At 52.4% G+C, this 18,210-nt stretch overlaps 3 protein-coding genes across 3 annotated transcripts in view; 1 reads left to right on the forward strand and 2 right to left on the reverse strand.

The window, feature by feature from the left end:
* Positions 1-18,210, forward strand: part of LOC102054357 (lipase member M-like) — a 52,093-nt gene that overhangs the window by 5,261 nt on the left and 28,622 nt on the right. The gene's annotated exons all lie outside the window — the stretch shown is intronic.
* PAOX (polyamine oxidase) lies at positions 136-3,260 on the reverse strand. The gene is made up of 7 exons (XM_055720005.1): positions 2,975-3,260; positions 2,110-2,602; positions 1,831-2,030; positions 1,351-1,606; positions 1,015-1,127; positions 763-920; positions 136-307 (listed from the first exon to the last, which is right to left on the reverse strand). Exons 1-7 carry the CDS (start codon positions 3,117-3,119, stop codon positions 167-169), a joined length of 1,506 nt encoding a protein of 501 aa, XP_055575980.1. The 5' UTR covers positions 3,120-3,260; the 3' UTR covers positions 136-166.
* LOC102049670 (lipase member M-like) lies at positions 3,748-11,764 on the reverse strand. Its single transcript, XM_005446253.4, has 9 exons — positions 11,660-11,764; positions 10,501-10,618; positions 9,636-9,834; positions 8,601-8,710; positions 7,745-7,890; positions 6,992-7,138; positions 6,214-6,285; positions 5,128-5,193; positions 3,748-4,998 (listed from the first exon to the last, which is right to left on the reverse strand). The coding sequence occupies exons 1-9, from the start codon at positions 11,762-11,764 to the stop codon at positions 4,765-4,767; spliced, it is 1,197 nt and encodes a 398-aa protein (XP_005446310.3). The 3' UTR covers positions 3,748-4,764.

Consider the following 18,210-nt stretch of genomic DNA (forward strand, 5'->3'; position numbering starts at 1 on the left):
AGCACCAACTGGTACTAACGCCGCAGCCTCTGACCCGAGCCGAGGAGCCGCATCCATCCCCCCCCGCGCTGAGAGAGAAGGCTCTGCATCCCACCGCCGGGGAGGTTTCTCAATAAAGGAGGCTGGCCGGCAGCGGCCCGCGAAACACGGGTTTTATTTTCCTGCCTCAGAGCCGAGGAGTGGGGCTGGGTGCCTCGAAGAATTGGTTGAGCCGCTCGGCCTCTCGCCAGCCCGACAGCAGGGCCCCGTGGGTGGTGGAGTAGAAGGTGCGGTGGGTGGCTTCGCCGGCGAAGAGGAGTTGCAGAGGCTGTGGCAGGGTGGGAGGTGAGCACTGGGGGCCTGCCACCTCCCCCCAGCCCAGCGGGGACACTGGGTTGTACTAAACCAGCCCCATCTCCCTGCCCTTTGGCACCCCATCGATGCATGACCCGCTCTGCTGCCATGTCGGGACCGAGGAATGGGCACCTTCCCTTCCTTACTGACCCACCCCATGGCACGAGGGTGTTGGAAAATGGCTGGAAGGAGCTATGTGTCCCCAGATTTTATGGAAATGGGGTACCCCCCCATCCCCATGGATCTCAGTGGGAAGAGCCAAGCAGGGTTGGTTGGTGACCCCCGAATAGAGTGGGAGTGAGGAATGCCACCTCCCTGTGCTCCTCAAGGCCTGGGGTGCCCTGTTCCCACCTGGGTCTGTCTGTGCCCAAACCTGGGAGGTCCCGTTTCCCCCACAGTCACTGCATCCCCCAGGCTTAAAGCAATTACCCTGGGGTCCTCAGGGTCCTCGGGCAGAGGCTGAGCCAGCACATCGATGTCATCCCCTGAGCTGCCAACGGCCACGTAGCTGTAGGAGCCCCGGGTGTAGGGAGCGCTGTACCACTGGGACCTGAGCACACTCCTGGGAGCGGGCAGGTGTGGATTCCCTGCAGGTGCATGTTTTGGGTGGGGGATCCAGAAATCTGGGTGCATGTTTCCCCAGGGGGGTTGGGGTGATGAGGGCAGAGGAGGCGATAGTACCTGTTAGTGTGCGGAGGACGCGTGTCATGGTGCTGAGAACCTCTGCATCACTCAGTGTCTCCATGTGCTCAGACTCCTTCCCCGCAATGAAACCGCAAAGGACGTGCCCATGCCTGGGGAGGAAAGACGAGGCCAAGAACTGCCTATTGCCCTCCTGCTGCTCACCAGGAACCGTGCCCTCCCTGCCCTTGGAGCACTACTGCATCACGGACCACCAGCGACCTAGAGAAGGTCTTGGAAGCTCCAGGCAGGACTAAGATGCTTCTTCACTTTGCCCAGAAGATGCCCAAACCTCCCAGCCACGATGCCCCTTTGCTGATGCTCCCCATCACGTACTGCTCCGGTGGCTGGAGGACCACAAATCCAGTGAGCTTCTTGAACCAGCTGGCCTCCAGGTCAGTGCTGGGCTTCTCAAGGGGTGACTCATCCTCCCACACCAATTCAATAAACTGCTGCTGGGGTTCCCAGAAAGGCTGCTCAAACTCCAGTAAGATCTTGTTGTTGACGCCAAAACCCAGGTGGCGAATGGCTTCTGCTTTCCACTCAGGCAGGGGAGGCTGGAAGAAGTCCTGGTGGTGTTCCTTGAGAAAACCTGCAGGCAGAAGATGGGGCAGCTTTGTTTATTTGGCTCCTAAACTGGGTCTGAGATACTTTCCTCTCCCCAACCCTCTTCCCAGCCTCCCCTCTCCCCACGGTGGGAGAGGTGAGGCTGGGAAGAAGTTTGGGCAAGTCCTTGCCCTCCATCTGCCCTTCTCCAACAATGTCAGCTGGTTGGAGGGGACAGGCAGGGCAAGGAAAGGTTGTTGGTGAACTCACCTAGCGGGACAGTGACAATAACGTGGTCAGCAAGGAAACTGTCTCCATCCTCACACTCCACCCGAACAGGGAAATCCCTGGCATCATCCCCTTCCTCGCGGAAGGACCCTTGCCACCGGATGGTCCTCACAGCCTTGTTGAGTAGGACAGTGCCCTCCGGCAGTGCTGAGAGCATGCAATTGGGCAAACTGCTGTAGCCGCTGCAGGAAGAGGTGCCATTGGGGACGGGGTGCCCCCTGAAATGCTCTTCTGCATCGCCCTCCAGAGCCCCATGCTTACCCTGGGAAGGTGCAGTCCAGGCCGGGCAGGGAGACATACTCCCCAAAGGGCTCCAGGGCCACCAGGTCCATGCTGTGGGTCCCACTGATGCAACACTCCAGCTTGAGGCAGGTGGCAAGAACTGCCAGCCGGAGCTGCTGGGCATCCTCCTCACCGCCCCCCCATGTGGGGACTCTCCGGGCAATCTCCTCCCGCAGGTACTGTCCCACACTGGGCACTGGTGGCTCCTTGGTCTCCCAGAAAGCGCGGGCGGAGGCCAGGAGGGTGTCGAATAGGTCATGGGCTTCACTTACCACCTGGGGGCTCAGCGCCCTCCCCAAGCTGCAGTAGGTGATGGAGGGAAGTGGGGGGTGGCCCCCCACCTCTGCCTGCTGGTTCTCCTCCCGGGCAGCCTCTGGGCCCAGCAGGCCATAGTGGGTGGCCAGGCGGAAGACGGGGTTCCCTGGTGAGGGGCCGTGGATCCACTGCGCCCCCATCTCCACCAGCCCCAGTGCTGTAGGAAGGGGGTGGGTGGGTGTCACCCCAAGGCATACATATGGCAGGACCCCCCGGGTATCAGCAGGACCCTCAGCCCCATGTGGCCCCCTAAACAGCTGCAGCCAGCAGCCCCTCCGCTGCCCCAGTCGCCCCTGTGCCATCGGACACCCTCAGCCCCGAGTCCATCCCGCTCAGGACCGGCCCCACAGCGGGGGGTCAGGTGCAGTTCCTCCATCCCCGGCCCTGCCCTGGTAAAGCCACCCCTGAGACCGGATCCGTTCCCCGGTGCAGCGTCCCCTTCTCCCCGAGCCAGACCCGTCCCCATGCCGGTGCCACCCCCCTTGCCCGGCCCTGGCCCCCGGTGCCGCCCCCCGGGCCTCCCCCGTACCGAAGGGGCGGGTGCAGACGCGGCCCCCGGCGCGGGGCGCTGCCTCCAGCAGGCGGAGGGAGCCGTGCCCGCGGAGCCGCTGCGCCGCCCCCAGCCCCGCCAGCCCCGCGCCCACCGCCACCACCCGCCGCCCGCCGCCCTCCATGGCGCCCGGCCCCGGCTCGCCCCGCCCCGGCTCAGCCCCGCCCCGGCCCCGCCCCGGCTCCGCCCCGCCCCGGCTCCGCCCCGGCTCAGCCCCGCCGCGACTCGGCAGGAGCGGGAGCGGGGGGCGATCCCCGGCGGGGTCTCTTCTCGCGGCGGGCGATGTCTTCAGGGAGTGGGGCCAACAGCCGGCTGGCTTCGCAGGTGGGGGGGCCCTTGCTGGGGTGTGGGGCAGCCCCGGGACCACCTCACCCCCCTCGTCCCCCGTGAGCCGCCTGGGGCCGCGGCCGGGGGGTCTCGGGGTGCCGACAGCGGGCCGGGAGCGCGCTGCGCTGGCCGTGCGCAGCCCGGCGGCAGCGGGGAGCGCTGCGGGTGCGGGCAGCGGTCACGCAGGCAGCTGCCCTCCAGGGCCGCCGGCCCCGGCGCTCCCGCGTGGCCGGTGATGGCCGAGCCGCCCTGGACAGGAATAAAGCTCTCCGTCCCCGAGGCTGCCCGGTGGTTCTTTCCAGCCGTCGTTCCTGCGCCGGTGCTGCCCAGGGGGTGCCCCCGCCTGCTGCCCACCCCGGCGGTGGTGGGGCGTGGGTGGGTGCCGGGGTGCTCCCGGCTGGCCCCGGGCACGGGCAGCTCCCCCGGAAAGTGTTTGCGTGCAAGGAAGAGGCAGGGGAGAGCTGTGGTACAGGCTTCCGGAATCCCCGCTCCTAAAATCACCTTTGAGCTTTTATTATGGAGGGATTTTCCCCGCCTCCAGTTTTCCAACAAGCAGCAGGGTGGGACCATGGAGCAGGGGCTGTGCACCACCACGGGGGACCAGCCTGGCAGCAGCTTTGTAGGGGGACGGTGGCCCTGCATCCTGGCCCCGGAGCATTTGAGGTCGTGGCTCCCAGGGATGGAAGACGAGCATTCCTGGCATGTCGGTGTTGCAGCCATCCCCAGGAACGTCTGGCTACTCAGCCCCAGGACCAAACAGTGCAGGCAAGTGCCTGGCTTGGCCCAGTTGAGCCCTGAACCCCTCCAGATGGAGACCCTCCACCTCCCTGGGGATCTGTCTGGGGGAAGAAGGGTTCCCCATATCCAGCCTGAACCGCCCTGAGTTGCAATCTGGGGCTGGAGCCCCTTGTTGCATTGCCTGTTGCCGCCCAGAAGGGTTTGGCCTCATCAATTCCTTCCCCTCCATCACTCCTGTGCTGCGATCAGGGGCTGCTCTCAAACACCCTTGCCTCCCCACGGCCAGACCCAACATGCCCAGCTCTCTCCCATCTCCTTGTGGGTTGGGTGCTCTGATCCCTGACCCACTGGGCAGTCACCAGGGGGTCACAGCGGGGTCACAGCATCCCCCTCACACAGCCCAGGATGCAGTTTCACGATCCCCCTGGGGCCCTCCCAGGGGGGCTGCCTTGCCAGTGGCTCCTGCCTGCCCCAGCACCTTGGCTGATCCCCACGCTGCCCTGCCTGCAAAGTGCTACTGGTCCTTGAGGAGCTCTCAAGCAAGGAGGACAAACCCTGATGACTAAGGGATGCGTGGGAAGCACCATCACCACAAGTGTGTCAGGCCAGCAGGAAGAAGGGGACAGCAGGGGATGTCCCACCGCCTCCTTGCACTGTCGTGGCTGAGGGAGAGGGGCCAGGCATCTCCCTAGGGAGCTGCTGCTCTACTGGGACCCCTCCATCAGCTCCAGGATGCTGCTATAGAGGCGCCCAGGGGCGTCCAAGCCCCAGATGAAGTCCCAGTGGTTCCAGTCAGGGATGTGGCTGTAGGTGACAATGTGGGTGATGCGGGGAAGCAGCAGGAGGACATCCCTCCAGTCAGCTGTCCAGTCTTCTCCCCCTGACCACACGGCGGTGGGCACAGGCATCTCCTCCACCCGGTAGAGGGGAGGTGTCTCCTGGAGGGACACAGGAGACTCTGAGGAATTGCCATTGTGGTCAACACCTGCAAGCCACCCCATCCCCACACCACCCAGGACAGTCCCTTGGCATCTCCAGCTGCCAGCACTGCTGCTGCAGCTTCCTACCTGGTGGTATATGGCTGGGTTTTTGCTGCCATAGTCAAAGGCTTTGAATTGTCCCGATTTTATCACCTGGGAGGAGAGGACAGATCTGTGGTGAGAGCCCAGCAAGTGCCACTATGAGGGTCTGGCATCTCCTGGCCTCCTCAAAGGACCACATCATGACAGGGTGCTCGCATGTGACATTGCAGGAGGAGGTGGCATCTCCACAAAGCCAGACTTTCCACCTCTTTTAACAGGGTGATACTCTGATCTCCAGCTCCGTGCCTGTCCCTAGCTATGAGTTGACAAACCAAGGTGTTGCATGTGACTCCTTGGCTGCCCCTTTGCAACGCTCCTGCCTCTGAAAACCTGCTCACCACCACCTGTGTGTGCAGGATGCTGCTGCAGGACTTCACGTTGGCAAGTTTTCCTTCAACAACCAGAGCATCCTTACCTGCTCATGACACTCTGGGCTCAGAGTATAGAGGCATCATGAGCCCAGTTATTTTAGGAGTTGCTTCTATACTGGGGGTGAAAGCTCAGATAGCTGCACGATAGTTGCATTGATTAAAAAGATCTTTTTTCTTTCCTCATTACCTATAATTTGGCTCTGCAAGGAGGCAGCAGGGTAGGGATCTCCAGCCTGACCCTGTTACCAGCAGGGCCAATGCTGCAGCTGCAGGAGGTTGCTCAGACTGGCAGAGTCTGGCCCTGGTGCCTCCAGTTTGGCAAGGAGTTGCCATTGGATCCCCCTTCATTGCCTCATCTCCAGGTGAGCAAGCCCAGCTCACCCAGCCTCTCCTCATATGCCCTCACTTCCACCTACCATCACCATGGTGTCCCCGGGATCACTCTGCTTTGGGGATCCCTGGGGTCCCCAAACTGGTCTGAACATCCAGCTGTGGCCTCCCAGTCTGGCACAGCCCAGGGCACACACCCCTGCAGCTCATCCTGCATCCAGTGCCTCTTCTGTACACTAATTTCTGGCTTTTACTTTCTCACAAGCTGCTAAGGCCTGAGAGCCCGAAAGTCTCACATCTGCCCTGGACACACCAGACTCAGTGAAGGGACCAACCCAGGGGTGAAGCATCTGTGTTTCAGGGAGCCTACCTGGCCCCAATGCATCAAGGTTTTGACAGATGTCCCGTCCGGATAGTGGGATGTGTACACATCCAGCCGCGTCTGCAAGGAAACATATTCAAACCGTTACAGCTTTCCAATGGATAGGAGTGAGGACAGCAGCTGCCAGATGATGCATTTCCCAAAACAGCCACTGCTGGGTCACGCTGTCTAGAGAGTTGGGTCAGTTTCAGGAGTACAATTTTCATTAAAAATCAATTGCTTTGAGACAGCTCCTGGAGAAGAAAGGTGACGAAGGATGAGGTACCCCTAGCTTCCGGAGATACTTCATCTGGGCTCTGGGAGTGTGCTCAGGGACTGTACTCAAGACCTTGGTGACTACCTGTGATCACCCAGATGCTGCTTCAGCAGACTTTATGTAGGGTGGGTAGGAGCAGGGGCTGCACCCCAGGGATGCTGGTGGGAGGTACAGCTGGTCTTGGTGACAGACAACCCTTACTCAGAGATGCTATCAAGTGCCACCTGGCCACTGACATTCACTTACCAGACCCTGGGGACTTTCCCTGTCTGGGGAAGATAAGCAGTGAGAGAAGGATCTGGCAGAGGGACACATGTTGCCATTGCAGCATCTGCTTGCCCGTGAGCACTGGGGACGAGCGGCCATAGCCAGCTGGGCAGGGTGTTTGGCAGAGAAGGGGCAGGCAGCAGGCAGAGGGGTTGGCAGAGCCAGCGGGTGCTGCTGGGTGCTCCCAAAAGGTGCACCCTGGGGCTCTGGCTCCCTTACCCCCATGTGGGGCAGCGCACCCACCATGTTGAGGTTCTTCTCATTGTAGCCTCCCAGCAGAAAGAAGAGGTTGGCACAGGGCTTGTGCAGTAGCGGGTGCCTGCACAGCTGGGGGAGAAACCTCCACAGCTTCCTTATCCGCAGTGAAGCGTCCGTTCTGCCTAGCAGAAGCTGCAGAAGCAAAGGGCAAGGTTGATTTCGTGTGTTTCCCTTCCTGCAGCCTAGCCCTCGGACTGTCTCCCCTGACCCACTGCCAGCCGGTGTCCCTGTGGATTGTCCCACCAGCTGGGCAGTGAGGGGACGTGCAGCACAGAGTGCCCACAGGAATCAAACCTGCTGCTTCTTTGCCCTCCTGTCCCACTGAGATGTGTACAGCTCCCTGCAGGAGGCAATGCTGACTGAGTGCACTCCAGGGAAATCAATATTTGGGACTCTCTTCCCTTCCTCCACCTCCCCCAGGTACTGGATTAGTTTTTCACTGTTGTTAAAATCAACACAGTAAAGCTGCTCTTGCCCAGGTGGTCTGCCTGAGGGTTCAACAAGTGCCCCCATAGGAAGACCAGTTTCAACACCTGAAGGTCCTGTGGAGGGAAGGCAGGCATGCACTCCACAAAGTGACCATGCAGGACTGATTTGCACCTGAATCGTGTCTGTGTTTATAAATCAGTAGGAATTAAACTGTTTTCTTCTGCACTGGATAACCGTGGAGACTGCCTAGGCACAATCCCTTTTCTAGCGCTGGTGTTCGGGAGAGGGGAGCATGGAGTAATGCCCTACCTGAAGCATCTTGAACCGCCTGTCCAGGAGGAAGGATATTTTCATGATGGGACTTTTAGCATGCTTGAGTGTCACTACTGGAGCCAGGGCAAAAAACATTTTGATTTTCTGAGCCAGTTCTGGCATGGATGAAAATGCAATGAATGCTGAGAAAACAGAAAAACAAGCTGAGACTTGGTTGAACTTTTTTCAGGCGCTTAATCCGAGGGTTTGCTTGGACCCACAGCCCAGATCTGTTTAGCAGGCATTATCTCTAATTAGAAAGCTAGGATCTCTTCCCACCTGTCTGTTTAACATTAGCGCTAGAGATGTCCAAAAGGAGACAATGTCTTTATTCCTATGGTTAGAAGTGGCTGATGTGGCACTTCAGTGATTACTACTGATGGGAAGTCCTGTCCCATTCGCCAGGTGAAAGGAACAGTACTGTCATCTTCCATCAACCACTGCTAAAGGGTATCACCATCGCAGAGGTTTTCTCATACCCCTGATGGCCCAGCTGGTGAAAGGAAAGCACACAGTTCATGAGAAAGCAGAAGCTGTGACCTCCGTGCAAAATGCCTTTGGCTTTGATGTGAAACACTGCGATTCAGTTTTCTAGGTTGAATTATAGTTGCAGCAAGGAGCACTGAGGTCACCAGGAGCTTTCCTACTACCCTAGGAGCTTGCTGGTCCTTCCAGATGTCTTATATGAAAAGCATGGCTGCTGTGGGACTTCTCATTACAAGAGACATCCTACCTAGCATGCTTGCTTGGCAGCCCACAAAGATGGGACCTCTCTGCTTTCTACTTATAAACACCAAAACTAATGTTTTCAAGGTGGTCCAGGTAACACCATGCGCAACCCCTTCTAACGCACCAATTGTGCAGCCCTGGGAGTGGCCAACGTAATAGATCTGCTTCTGCCCAGTCTTCTGCAGAACAAATTGAATCATGGCTGGGAGGTCGTACATTGCCATTTCATGAAAGCTGCAATAGAGGAGTGCTGTGTTGGTTATAAGGTAACATCAGGAAAGCAAACCTACCTGTGAATTTCAGCTGCCTTGCATTGCTGAAGGGCTTAACATCTTTGGCTGATATTCCAGGAGAAAATGCCTATGATCTAGGAGAGCCCTGTGCTGGGTGAAACTGCACAGGGTCCGAAAGCATCCCCCTTGCCATAGCCTCATCCTTGCCCGACAGGGCTTAGTTCTCCCATAACCGTGGTTAGTGGTAAAGAAACTGTGCAGAGGCTGGCCAGCTGTGATTTCAGGTGCAGCACAGAGCAGCTCTGCAGATCCAGAGCTGGCTCGTCAGGATTACAGTACCAGCTCTGCTCCTAGAGATGCTCTTTCCCAGAAGGCAATGGAGCACCGCTTCCTGCCCATGTGCCTTTTAGTGTGCTATGGTGAAATGCGGACCTACTTTATTAGGTTTTTCTTACTGGAAGCATGTTTATGAGCTTGGGACATCCAGGACTGCTCTGAAGATCAGGTCTGGGGAGGCAGTAGCAGCTTGCAAAGTTTTTCTTGTGGGCAGGGTTTTTGTGGACAGTCTGGCAAAAGGGGATGTGACAATGATGTGGACACCTTGATGAGGGGCTTGGCTGGGGAAGTCTCTGCAGAGGCCCCAGGACAGGGCTAATGTCTCTGCAGGATGGGTGTCTCCACGCAGGCAACAGTGCCCTGCGCTCTTGACAGGGCCAGGCAGCTGCAGGGAGGTGGTGGCACCATGTCAGCAGGCAGGTCTGCACAGGTACCTCCATCCTTCCTGGGCACATCACTGGGAGGTCTGGGGGAGGCCGTGCCCAGGAATTAGGTGTTCTGACTTGCCTGCTTGGAGGCACCCACCTCTGCCTAGAGATTAGTGGCAAGCAGGGAAGATTGCCGCGCTTTTGTAATCCACTCCAGCCCACCTGAAATCCCAGAATTCAACCTGGTCAGCTGAAAGGTGCTGGTGTCTCCGGGACCATCTTGTCCCCCGGCTGTTTCCTAGCCAGACATCATAGCCAGAGTCTGCTAGTATGAAGCCAAGGCTGTTGTTAGCCAGATTCTCCACCCAGTGGCTGCCTTCTCCAAGTAACCCGTGCTGGAGAAATACGACTGGCTTGTCCCCTGGACGTGAAAGAAACAGCGCATTTCACTGAACCAGAACTTCTCTACTCGCTCACCACAAATTCAGGCCAATAAAGCCTCTGTGTTGCCCTGCTAGAGGACATGCAATGTGCATTTTAATGACATCTGCTGCTGAAGAAAACCTCATCATAGTTGTTTTGTGGTGGTTGCCCTCATTGTCTCATGCTGGAGAGCTGTGGATGTCCCTCCTAAGCCTCTCAGACCCCAGGGGCTCATCCCCCACAGGCTTAGTACCCCGTGGCCACTGGCAACAACCATGTGAAACTCAGATGTATGGGCTTGCCCTGAGATTGTTCAAAGTCACAAATTTATGGGGAAAAATTAAATTGGAAATTCTCTTAAGATATGCCTGCACCCTCTAAGCTTTAAAACCAAATCTCTGCTTGATACGAAAGGTGGTTGCTGTGCATTCCTAAGCTGGCTGCTAAAGCCTTGACTGTAAATTGGAGAAGTACTGTGGTTTTGGTATTTTTGCTTTAACAGCAAATACTCCCCTGGCCTGGTAAGGTTTGTCCCTTCACTTCCTTGTTATGTTAAGGTGGGGGTTTTGTTTGGGTTTTTTTGTTTGTTTGTTTGTTTTGGTTTGGTTTTTTTGTGTTTGGTTTTGGGTTTTTTTCCTGGCTTCCTTGTGAAATAGAACTGTACCTCTGTTCCTAGGATTTTCTCTTCCATGAGGAATTCTGTTCAGGGTGACATAGTAGCCGTCATGCGTCAGGACTTCATACTCTTCACTCAGGTACCCTCTGTGGCAGATTATTTGGCTCTGGGGAAAGGAAAATTTGGATGAAAAGATTTACAAAGGTGAGGTGCTCATTTGACCTGAAGAGCACATCCCCATTTGCTGGGATGCCTTTGCAAAATTAAAGCGCTGTGGCAGCTGGGATACTGCTTTGCCTGGGGTGTCTGGATCAGCTGAGGACTTCTTTGAGGGAGGGTGCTCTGTCCAAATCCTATGCTTGCCCCAGTGAGGTGCGCAAGGGGAGAGGAGACAGCCAGACATGGGCTCTTGCCTGTGAGCAGGCAGGGAGCCGGCGGCAGCAGGGCTCCCCTGCAGCATGCAACAGCAAATGCATTTGAAATGTTTCCAGAAATTTGAGACCAGACAGATTTACAGACAGCTGACACTGGTGGCAGGGCATGTCCTGTCATGCTCTGAGCTGATGTGGGGGGCAGATAAGATGGCAGGGCATATCGAACCTGCCAGGCTGGACTGACTGGAAGGGCAGTAGGACGAGCCCCATAGGATTTGTTGCAGGGCTCCTGATGCTCTTCCTGAGCTTTATTTATGCTGAAAACTCCACAGATTGGGAAGCTTAAGACCGGTGAAATCCAGCCGTGATACTGCCTACACACTGCTGAACTCACATGGTTGGCAGAAGAGATTAATTTCAGCAATTTAATTGCCCATGTCTTGGCGATCTAAAAGGCCCATCTAAACCCACCTTCAGAGACGTTCGGACTCACCTGGACATGGCCCCAAGCAGCTTGCTGCAGCTGAAGGAGGGAAGCCATGCACAACTTTCTACCCTCCAGGAAGATGTCTGATCAAATTGAGGCCGGGATTACCCCCTTCTCTAACTAACTTGCTGATAATTGCACTTAAGGCTGCTGGGAGGAAGACAAATCCTTCAGGGACCAGGGTTTGTTAGTGATGGTATGGGCGCAACGTTATATCACACAGCTCAACAAAACCAGTGCACATGGTGACCCCAGCCCCCTCCACACGCATACTCTCCATCCCTCTCTTCCCCAACTAAACATGTGCAAACTTTCAGAGTGGAAATTCGAAGTTCTTCGGACTTACAACATTCATGAAAGTCTCAGGATTTATAGCCTTTTTCTGCTTAGTGGCATCTTCTGAGTTCACAGGTGCTTGTGTCAAAAACAGGATTGCAATAAACAGCCACATCTTGCGCCTGTGTAAATTATTATTATTATTATTATTATTATTATTATTACTACTATTATTATTACTATTATTATTGAACATTGCTATGAATGTCTGTTTCTACTTGATTATGATGGGTTAAGTTCCTTATATATCTGAAGACCATATATCATGGTCTGGGCTCGGGGAAACAGAGGGGAATCCCAATTCCAGCTGCTGTTAGAGTCCACGCAAGGCTCTTCATACTCTATATGGACTGGATCTGGTACTAGACAAGACCCATTTTTATATTTTTAATGGACAAAAGAAGAGAAACGTCTTTATAATGCAAGAACTGAAGTGATAGAAAATACCATCAGGCCGATTGTCATACAGAGGGAATTAATCTAAAGAGTTTGTGCTACAGAAGGAACACATTTAGGTTGGCTGGGCTATGACTGTGTCTATACTTTTGCTGTTACTCTATTGCTTAGTTTTTGCACCCAGAAGTTGTATGAACAGAAGGATCCTATGAACCGAAACTTGTAGAGCATTATAGGAAGACTATTAAATCAGCATAGCCTGAAAAGAACAGAAATCTTTTTAATTGCCTTAGAGAGTTCTGTCCTGAGCAGAGATCGATTTTTAATATAGACGGTCAATATTATCTATGATTTTTAATGCTTTGCCAGGCTTTTAAAAGTTAGAGCTTAACTCCCACCCGATAGCATGAGTTGCAAATCTTCTCACCAGCCATCTGGTTACATCCCTTCTTCCTCCTCCCAATCAGTCTCCCACACCGTGAGATATATCATCCCTCTGAAATATTCCCAGTAACTCTCTCTGTGGTATTACCAAGAAAAAAAAACAATCAATGTTTTCTCACCCTCAGAATAGCTCCAATGCAAATCTTAATTAAGCAGGAAAACACGTTACCAGGCAGAGCCCACTGTTGTGTCTGATCCTTCTGGTGGTGTGAATGGTGATGGCTCTGTCCTCACCAGTGTTAAAAAGGACATGCTGTGTCAGAGCCCTGCTGCGCTGGCACCATGCTAGACCACATCACATGTCCTCCAATTAAGCGATGGGCACGCTGGTCATATCTTTGATAACTTCCTCTGCTTGGCCATGTGGTCATGACTTTCGTGCTTGCAAAGGATTACATTTCCGTAAGCAGCTGGAGTGGTGTGGCGAGGAATTTCAGCTATGGAGTTGCACCTTAAACCCCTGATAGCTGCAGTAAAAAAATGTCAGAAGATTTTCCTTTTAAAGGGTCATTTCGTAACTGCCAGGGGCCCTCTCAGGAATGCCTTGTAGAAGAGCTCCTGGGGCAATGAGAGGACCTGGGCCCCACCAGCTTCACAGAGCGTCAGGAGCATGGCTGTGACCTCTCCATAAACACACTAAGGACAGGTCAGGCTTCGCTGGCTGCCAGGATGGGACACAATCAGCGATGACACCGTTCTCCAAAATTAACAGCGGCCCAAGCAAATGCCACATAGCCTTTATGCCTAAGCAGTTTTGTATTTGCAGCTGGCAATTTGCAAAACCTCTGCAATGATTTCTGGGAAAGCACCAAGCTGAGCATCTTGCCGATGGATGGTGAAGCAGAGTTGAGCTTGTGCAATGCCTTCATTTGGCTGAAGTGACAGGTACTGCACAGAGTAGAGGTGCTCATTCTCCACCTCCAGCCTTACAACCTATGCCTTTCTGTAGCTGCTTGGTAGCCACCTGAAAGACCGAGCCTTTGGCTGGCTACCGAGTGCTCTCCTTGAGTATACCTTTACAGGTCGTGGATTAGGTCGACTTCTAATGTTCATACCAGCCATTGTCTATGAGCGGTGTGCGAGTCGTGACACACAGCCCAAAACATGCGTGTTACTCCATCCACCAGACTGTAATTTTCTATCAGCACCGCAACCACTGATACAAAGGGGCCGCCTGTGTGGGCGCCATCTTTATGGCAGTGCGTGTGGCCGCACCCTTCATTGTTTCATTACCTTATTTCTGTCCCTGTGTCTACTTTGGGCTTTTGAAAATGTCTTCCCACTCCCATGTCTGCAAAAAGCCCAGTGCATAAGATGGACTTTACAGGTTGTGTACAAAGCAAATCCAGTGTGTCCCCCAAAAGGAGTTAAAAAAACCCCTATGGATGGAGAAACCCTTACCCAGCTTGTATTTTTCTACTTTCCCATCAGGTTTCCCTCAACAGCATCAAGACAGACCTCACCTTTTACTTGTATGGTTAGATACTTCATCCACTGTCAAGTCTGCTGCCTTCTGCCTCCACTGAGTACTAGTTATGTAGTGGAGGTACTAAGTACTAGTACTAGATACTAATAGAAGTTGGAAAGGCTGCAGAGACTTCTCCAGCATCCTCAGGCCATGGGATGAGGCTGTCAGAGCAGTGTATCAGAGCTGAGGCTAGTGTACAATTCAGCACCAGTACCGACCTACCTGTGGTAGGAAGGACACAAGTGGTCAACAAAGAGCAGCTAGGTTTTTACTGAGAAGCTCTTGTGTAGCTTAGTCAAAGGAGGAAATGAAGACTTTTGAGTTATTTGAAATTAAGAGAGCGGAGTTAGGCATTTTGACACATAGGTACAAGTTGAGGTGGCAAGAGCAATACCATCATGACGCTGCTGTGATTGTATACTTAACAGAGCTGTAGTCACTAATATTAACTTACAGTGTTGGGACCCCATAATACATGGTAGGTTGCACAACCAAATATTAGACAGACTATCGTGGGCATCTCAGAATGAAGCTGTATAATCACACTCATGGGATATTTTTACAGTGTTATTGTGGGAACTAACGTAAGAAAATGCAAGACCATTTAGAAAAAGAAAGGTATTTTATTTAACTTTCTAACCAAATAGACTGTACTGGTCAGCACTTGCATACACACATTCTGAGAGGGGCCACAACGTGTGCATCCGAGTGGTCTGGCAAGGTCACCTGAGTGTAACACGGAAGGCAAGGATTGCCAGCTACTGAGCCCTCCATATGCCTTCTGAGTTCTGCCTGAGGCCCAAGGGCCAACTCTTTCTTGGCCTCTAAGGTCCTTTAGGAGTCACACGTTACTGTGGCGTGATGTTTTGCTTCTGCATCTTGTTAATGTCATGCTCCATAAATATTAGGCAACATTGCTGTCTTTAATTTTCTTGTTTGAGGTATCATAGGACTGTAACTCATCCTGCTGTTGGAATAACAGGAAGAGAAACAGCCCATGAAATGCGCTGTATCCCCACTACTGTCCTTCTCTTAACAGGTGCAGGTCTGCTGATGAGTCACCTGCTCCGTGGTGCATCGGTGCAAGCAATACGTTCCTCAGTGCTTACCAGTTTCATTGGTATTAATCGTGTCCTTGCCTATCAATGCAGACCGTTCCTCTAACTCCTGCTCTGCTGTTTCTCCTGGCGCTTTCGTGCATGTACAAGCCCCCACACCGTATGCCTAAGATACTGGTTGTTGCCTTTTATCTGGTGCCTCTTGCCAAGCACAAAGGTAAGCCAGTCACAAGCAGGGAGATGCTTAACTAGTTGTCATCTGGTCTTGGCATCCTGAACTAGGAAAGAGAGTATCATCCTGATTTTAGTAATAGGAGAACATAAACTCTTGTGTAATTCCTGCCAGATAAAAGCATGATTCCCTTGCAGTAACCTTGGAGAACCTTGCTCAAGGTAAAGAACCAGATAAGGAAAGCAGTGCTTATCTGGTTGTACCTCTCCTAGTTTAAAGCCCTTCAGCCAGGCTGGGGTATCTGCAGCATCTGATTACACGTTTAGTAGGGGTTGTGTACTCATGCTAGGGTTGCACAGTGAAGCTTGATGAAACAGCATATTCTTTTCACACCATCTTGCTAGAATTGTTCATGCAATCATTTTATTCACAATAATGAAACTGAATTAACAAATGTATAAATGTTCCTAAATATTGATTGCAAAATACATGAGATGTGGTCACCAGCGGTTCTCCTCAGCTAATTCTTCCTCTGTTTCTTTGTTCAGAAGACCCCAGAACAACTCTGAACTTCTTGCACCTCTCTAATCTCTTTTCGTTGTATAATTGGCTTTAAAGAGTATTTTACAGCTAAAAGAGTTTGGTTTGTTCATGAACAGACCCGGGCCAACTTCAAACTTTCTCAATAAAGAATTACTAACATTTTTCAAATTTGGTATTGTAGTGCTCTTGGGCTTTTTTCCAATGTATTGGAGAAAAGCTGATTGGGCTGTCAGAGACCTTCAGGAAGCAGTAACGTGTTCCATATGACACAGTCTAGGGTCAGAAATGGAGATCAACACAAGCTTCTGAAGAGTGTGGGAGGTAGTTATATCTGATCATGATTTTGGCCAGCCGTAACTTTCCATGGCCTTACACCATTCCCATCTACCTAAAGTACCGATATATGAAAACACAAGCCTCAAACCAGTCACCGGGTCACTCTTCCAAGCATTCATCTAGCAATCTCAAAAGAAAATTTGGAAATAACATAGGAAATAACACAGAAATTGCTCATAGTTCCTGAAATAAGAAAGTGACATGTCCTCAACTAAATAAAACTCTGAGTCTGCTCTGAAAACTACTCAGCAATGCCAGTGACTGCTGGGAACTATTGTCAAACTTGCTGTTAAGGGTCAGAAAAACGTGCAAAGGCAGTACACCATCTGACATAACTATGAAACTTTATCCCAGATTAACCCTGGTACAAATCAATTTCTAAATAACAGCGTAGGCCCGCACATTGCTTAAAGCACACACCAAAACAATCTTAGGGTTACTTACAAAAGCACAGCTTCACTTTAAGCATGTGCCTGTGTATAACCCTCAAGTGGGAAGGACGCTGTAGTAGACATGCTCACCACCTCTCCAGCATGGGCACAGCCTGGAGCTGCCCATACGTTCCATAGTTCATGGAGCTGATCATATGCTCCGCAGTTCGTGTGTGTGCTGCCTTTTTTTACTTTGACCATGATGATAGAAAATTATGTCAGCAAAACATGATGCACCTGGTGTATTTTGGATGGGATGTGACAGTTTTAAGCCCTTCTGGCCTTATGCGCCATGCGTAAGCAGATCAAGAATGGCTTTGCATGAGCACATCTGGAAGAAACTAAGTGGCTGAATGACCAACATCCTGCACACGTGTAGATGTATGGCTGAGGTTGGTTTGCTCACGCACAGATAATAAAAAGGGAGCAGCGCTGTGCTATGAATACCTTCATGGGGGTGGTGCAGGCTTTATGCTGCGTTGTGAAGTTTAGGGGCAAGAGACTGAGTCGATCTGGACCCTGACATCATGGGCTGATGTCCCAGCCTAACCTTGGACCTGTGCCATCAGCACGGACCTGCCTGATGACTTTTATCTTGCTTGACAGACTTGAGACACGCAAGAACTCCGGTCCTGGCAAGATCACAGCTTGCCATGTGACTCAATCCGCTTATTGAACAAGGCAGTCCCAGGTGACAGAATAGCACAATATTTATGCCACAAGCACCTAGATTATTAACTGTTCTGTTTGCTTCAAAACGCCCCGTTTCAGCCATTGTTGATCCATGTGAGATGGGAAGCAAGTACCAGTGCCATAGGGAGCACAGTGCTTCCAGAACCTGATTTAGAGAGAACTTCACCAAAACACTGTCATGGGAGACGACCGATGAATTAAGATAATGCAATGCAAACATTGCATCAGATAGTTACAGAAGTGGCAGAAACATTATAACCTGAACAGAAACAGAAGAGCCTAAACCCTGCAATTCTTCTAAATTTTCAGAAGTAAAAGATTAGTACCTTTTCACTAAACATAAATGAGTTCTTGTAAGCTTTTCAGAAGTCTGTTGTGGAAACGTGTTGCCAAGTTTTGGGTGTTTATTTGCAAAGACAGAAAAGTCTTCTTGCATTTGCATTGATATCCATGCATGAACACAGTGCAGTCCTGTAAGTATGCTGCTCCAGGGCAGAGCCCTGCAGTAAATAACTACTCACACAGAAATAGATGTCATTATAAATATTCTAAGTGAGGTGGCTAATCACTTTTGCTCCAGATAGATCATATCTAACCTATACCCTAATTCTCACATCTTGACATTATTTCACCCCATCCTGTTTTCTTCTGTGGTTGATTCTAGCTGTAAGGATGGAAAGTAAAACACCTTTACAGCCAGTCCCCTTTGATGATAACTCAAACAGCCCACTGCAGCTGTCCTACAAGGATGTACACCAACAGCCTCATCCCACCATTTCCAGACACTTGCGCTACTAAGACCCACAGTTTTCCTCTGGAGAGCAGGCATGTTGGGCTCGATACCACTCCTCACCCTCCAGCCTGCCCTCTGCAACCCACTTCTTCCCTGCAGGACACAGGATAGGGGATGCTAGTTGCATCGTGGGTGGTGGGAATCTGCCAGCGTTACCAGCCACTCTAAGTTATCCCTGAGCATGATGACTTTTGGACAAGCAGCTCTCCCTCGCCTGTGCATGCCAA

Source organism: Falco cherrug, chromosome 9 (genome assembly GCF_023634085.1).
Source record: "Falco cherrug isolate bFalChe1 chromosome 9, bFalChe1.pri, whole genome shotgun sequence".
Taxonomy (NCBI): Eukaryota; Metazoa; Chordata; class Aves; order Falconiformes; family Falconidae; genus Falco; species Falco cherrug.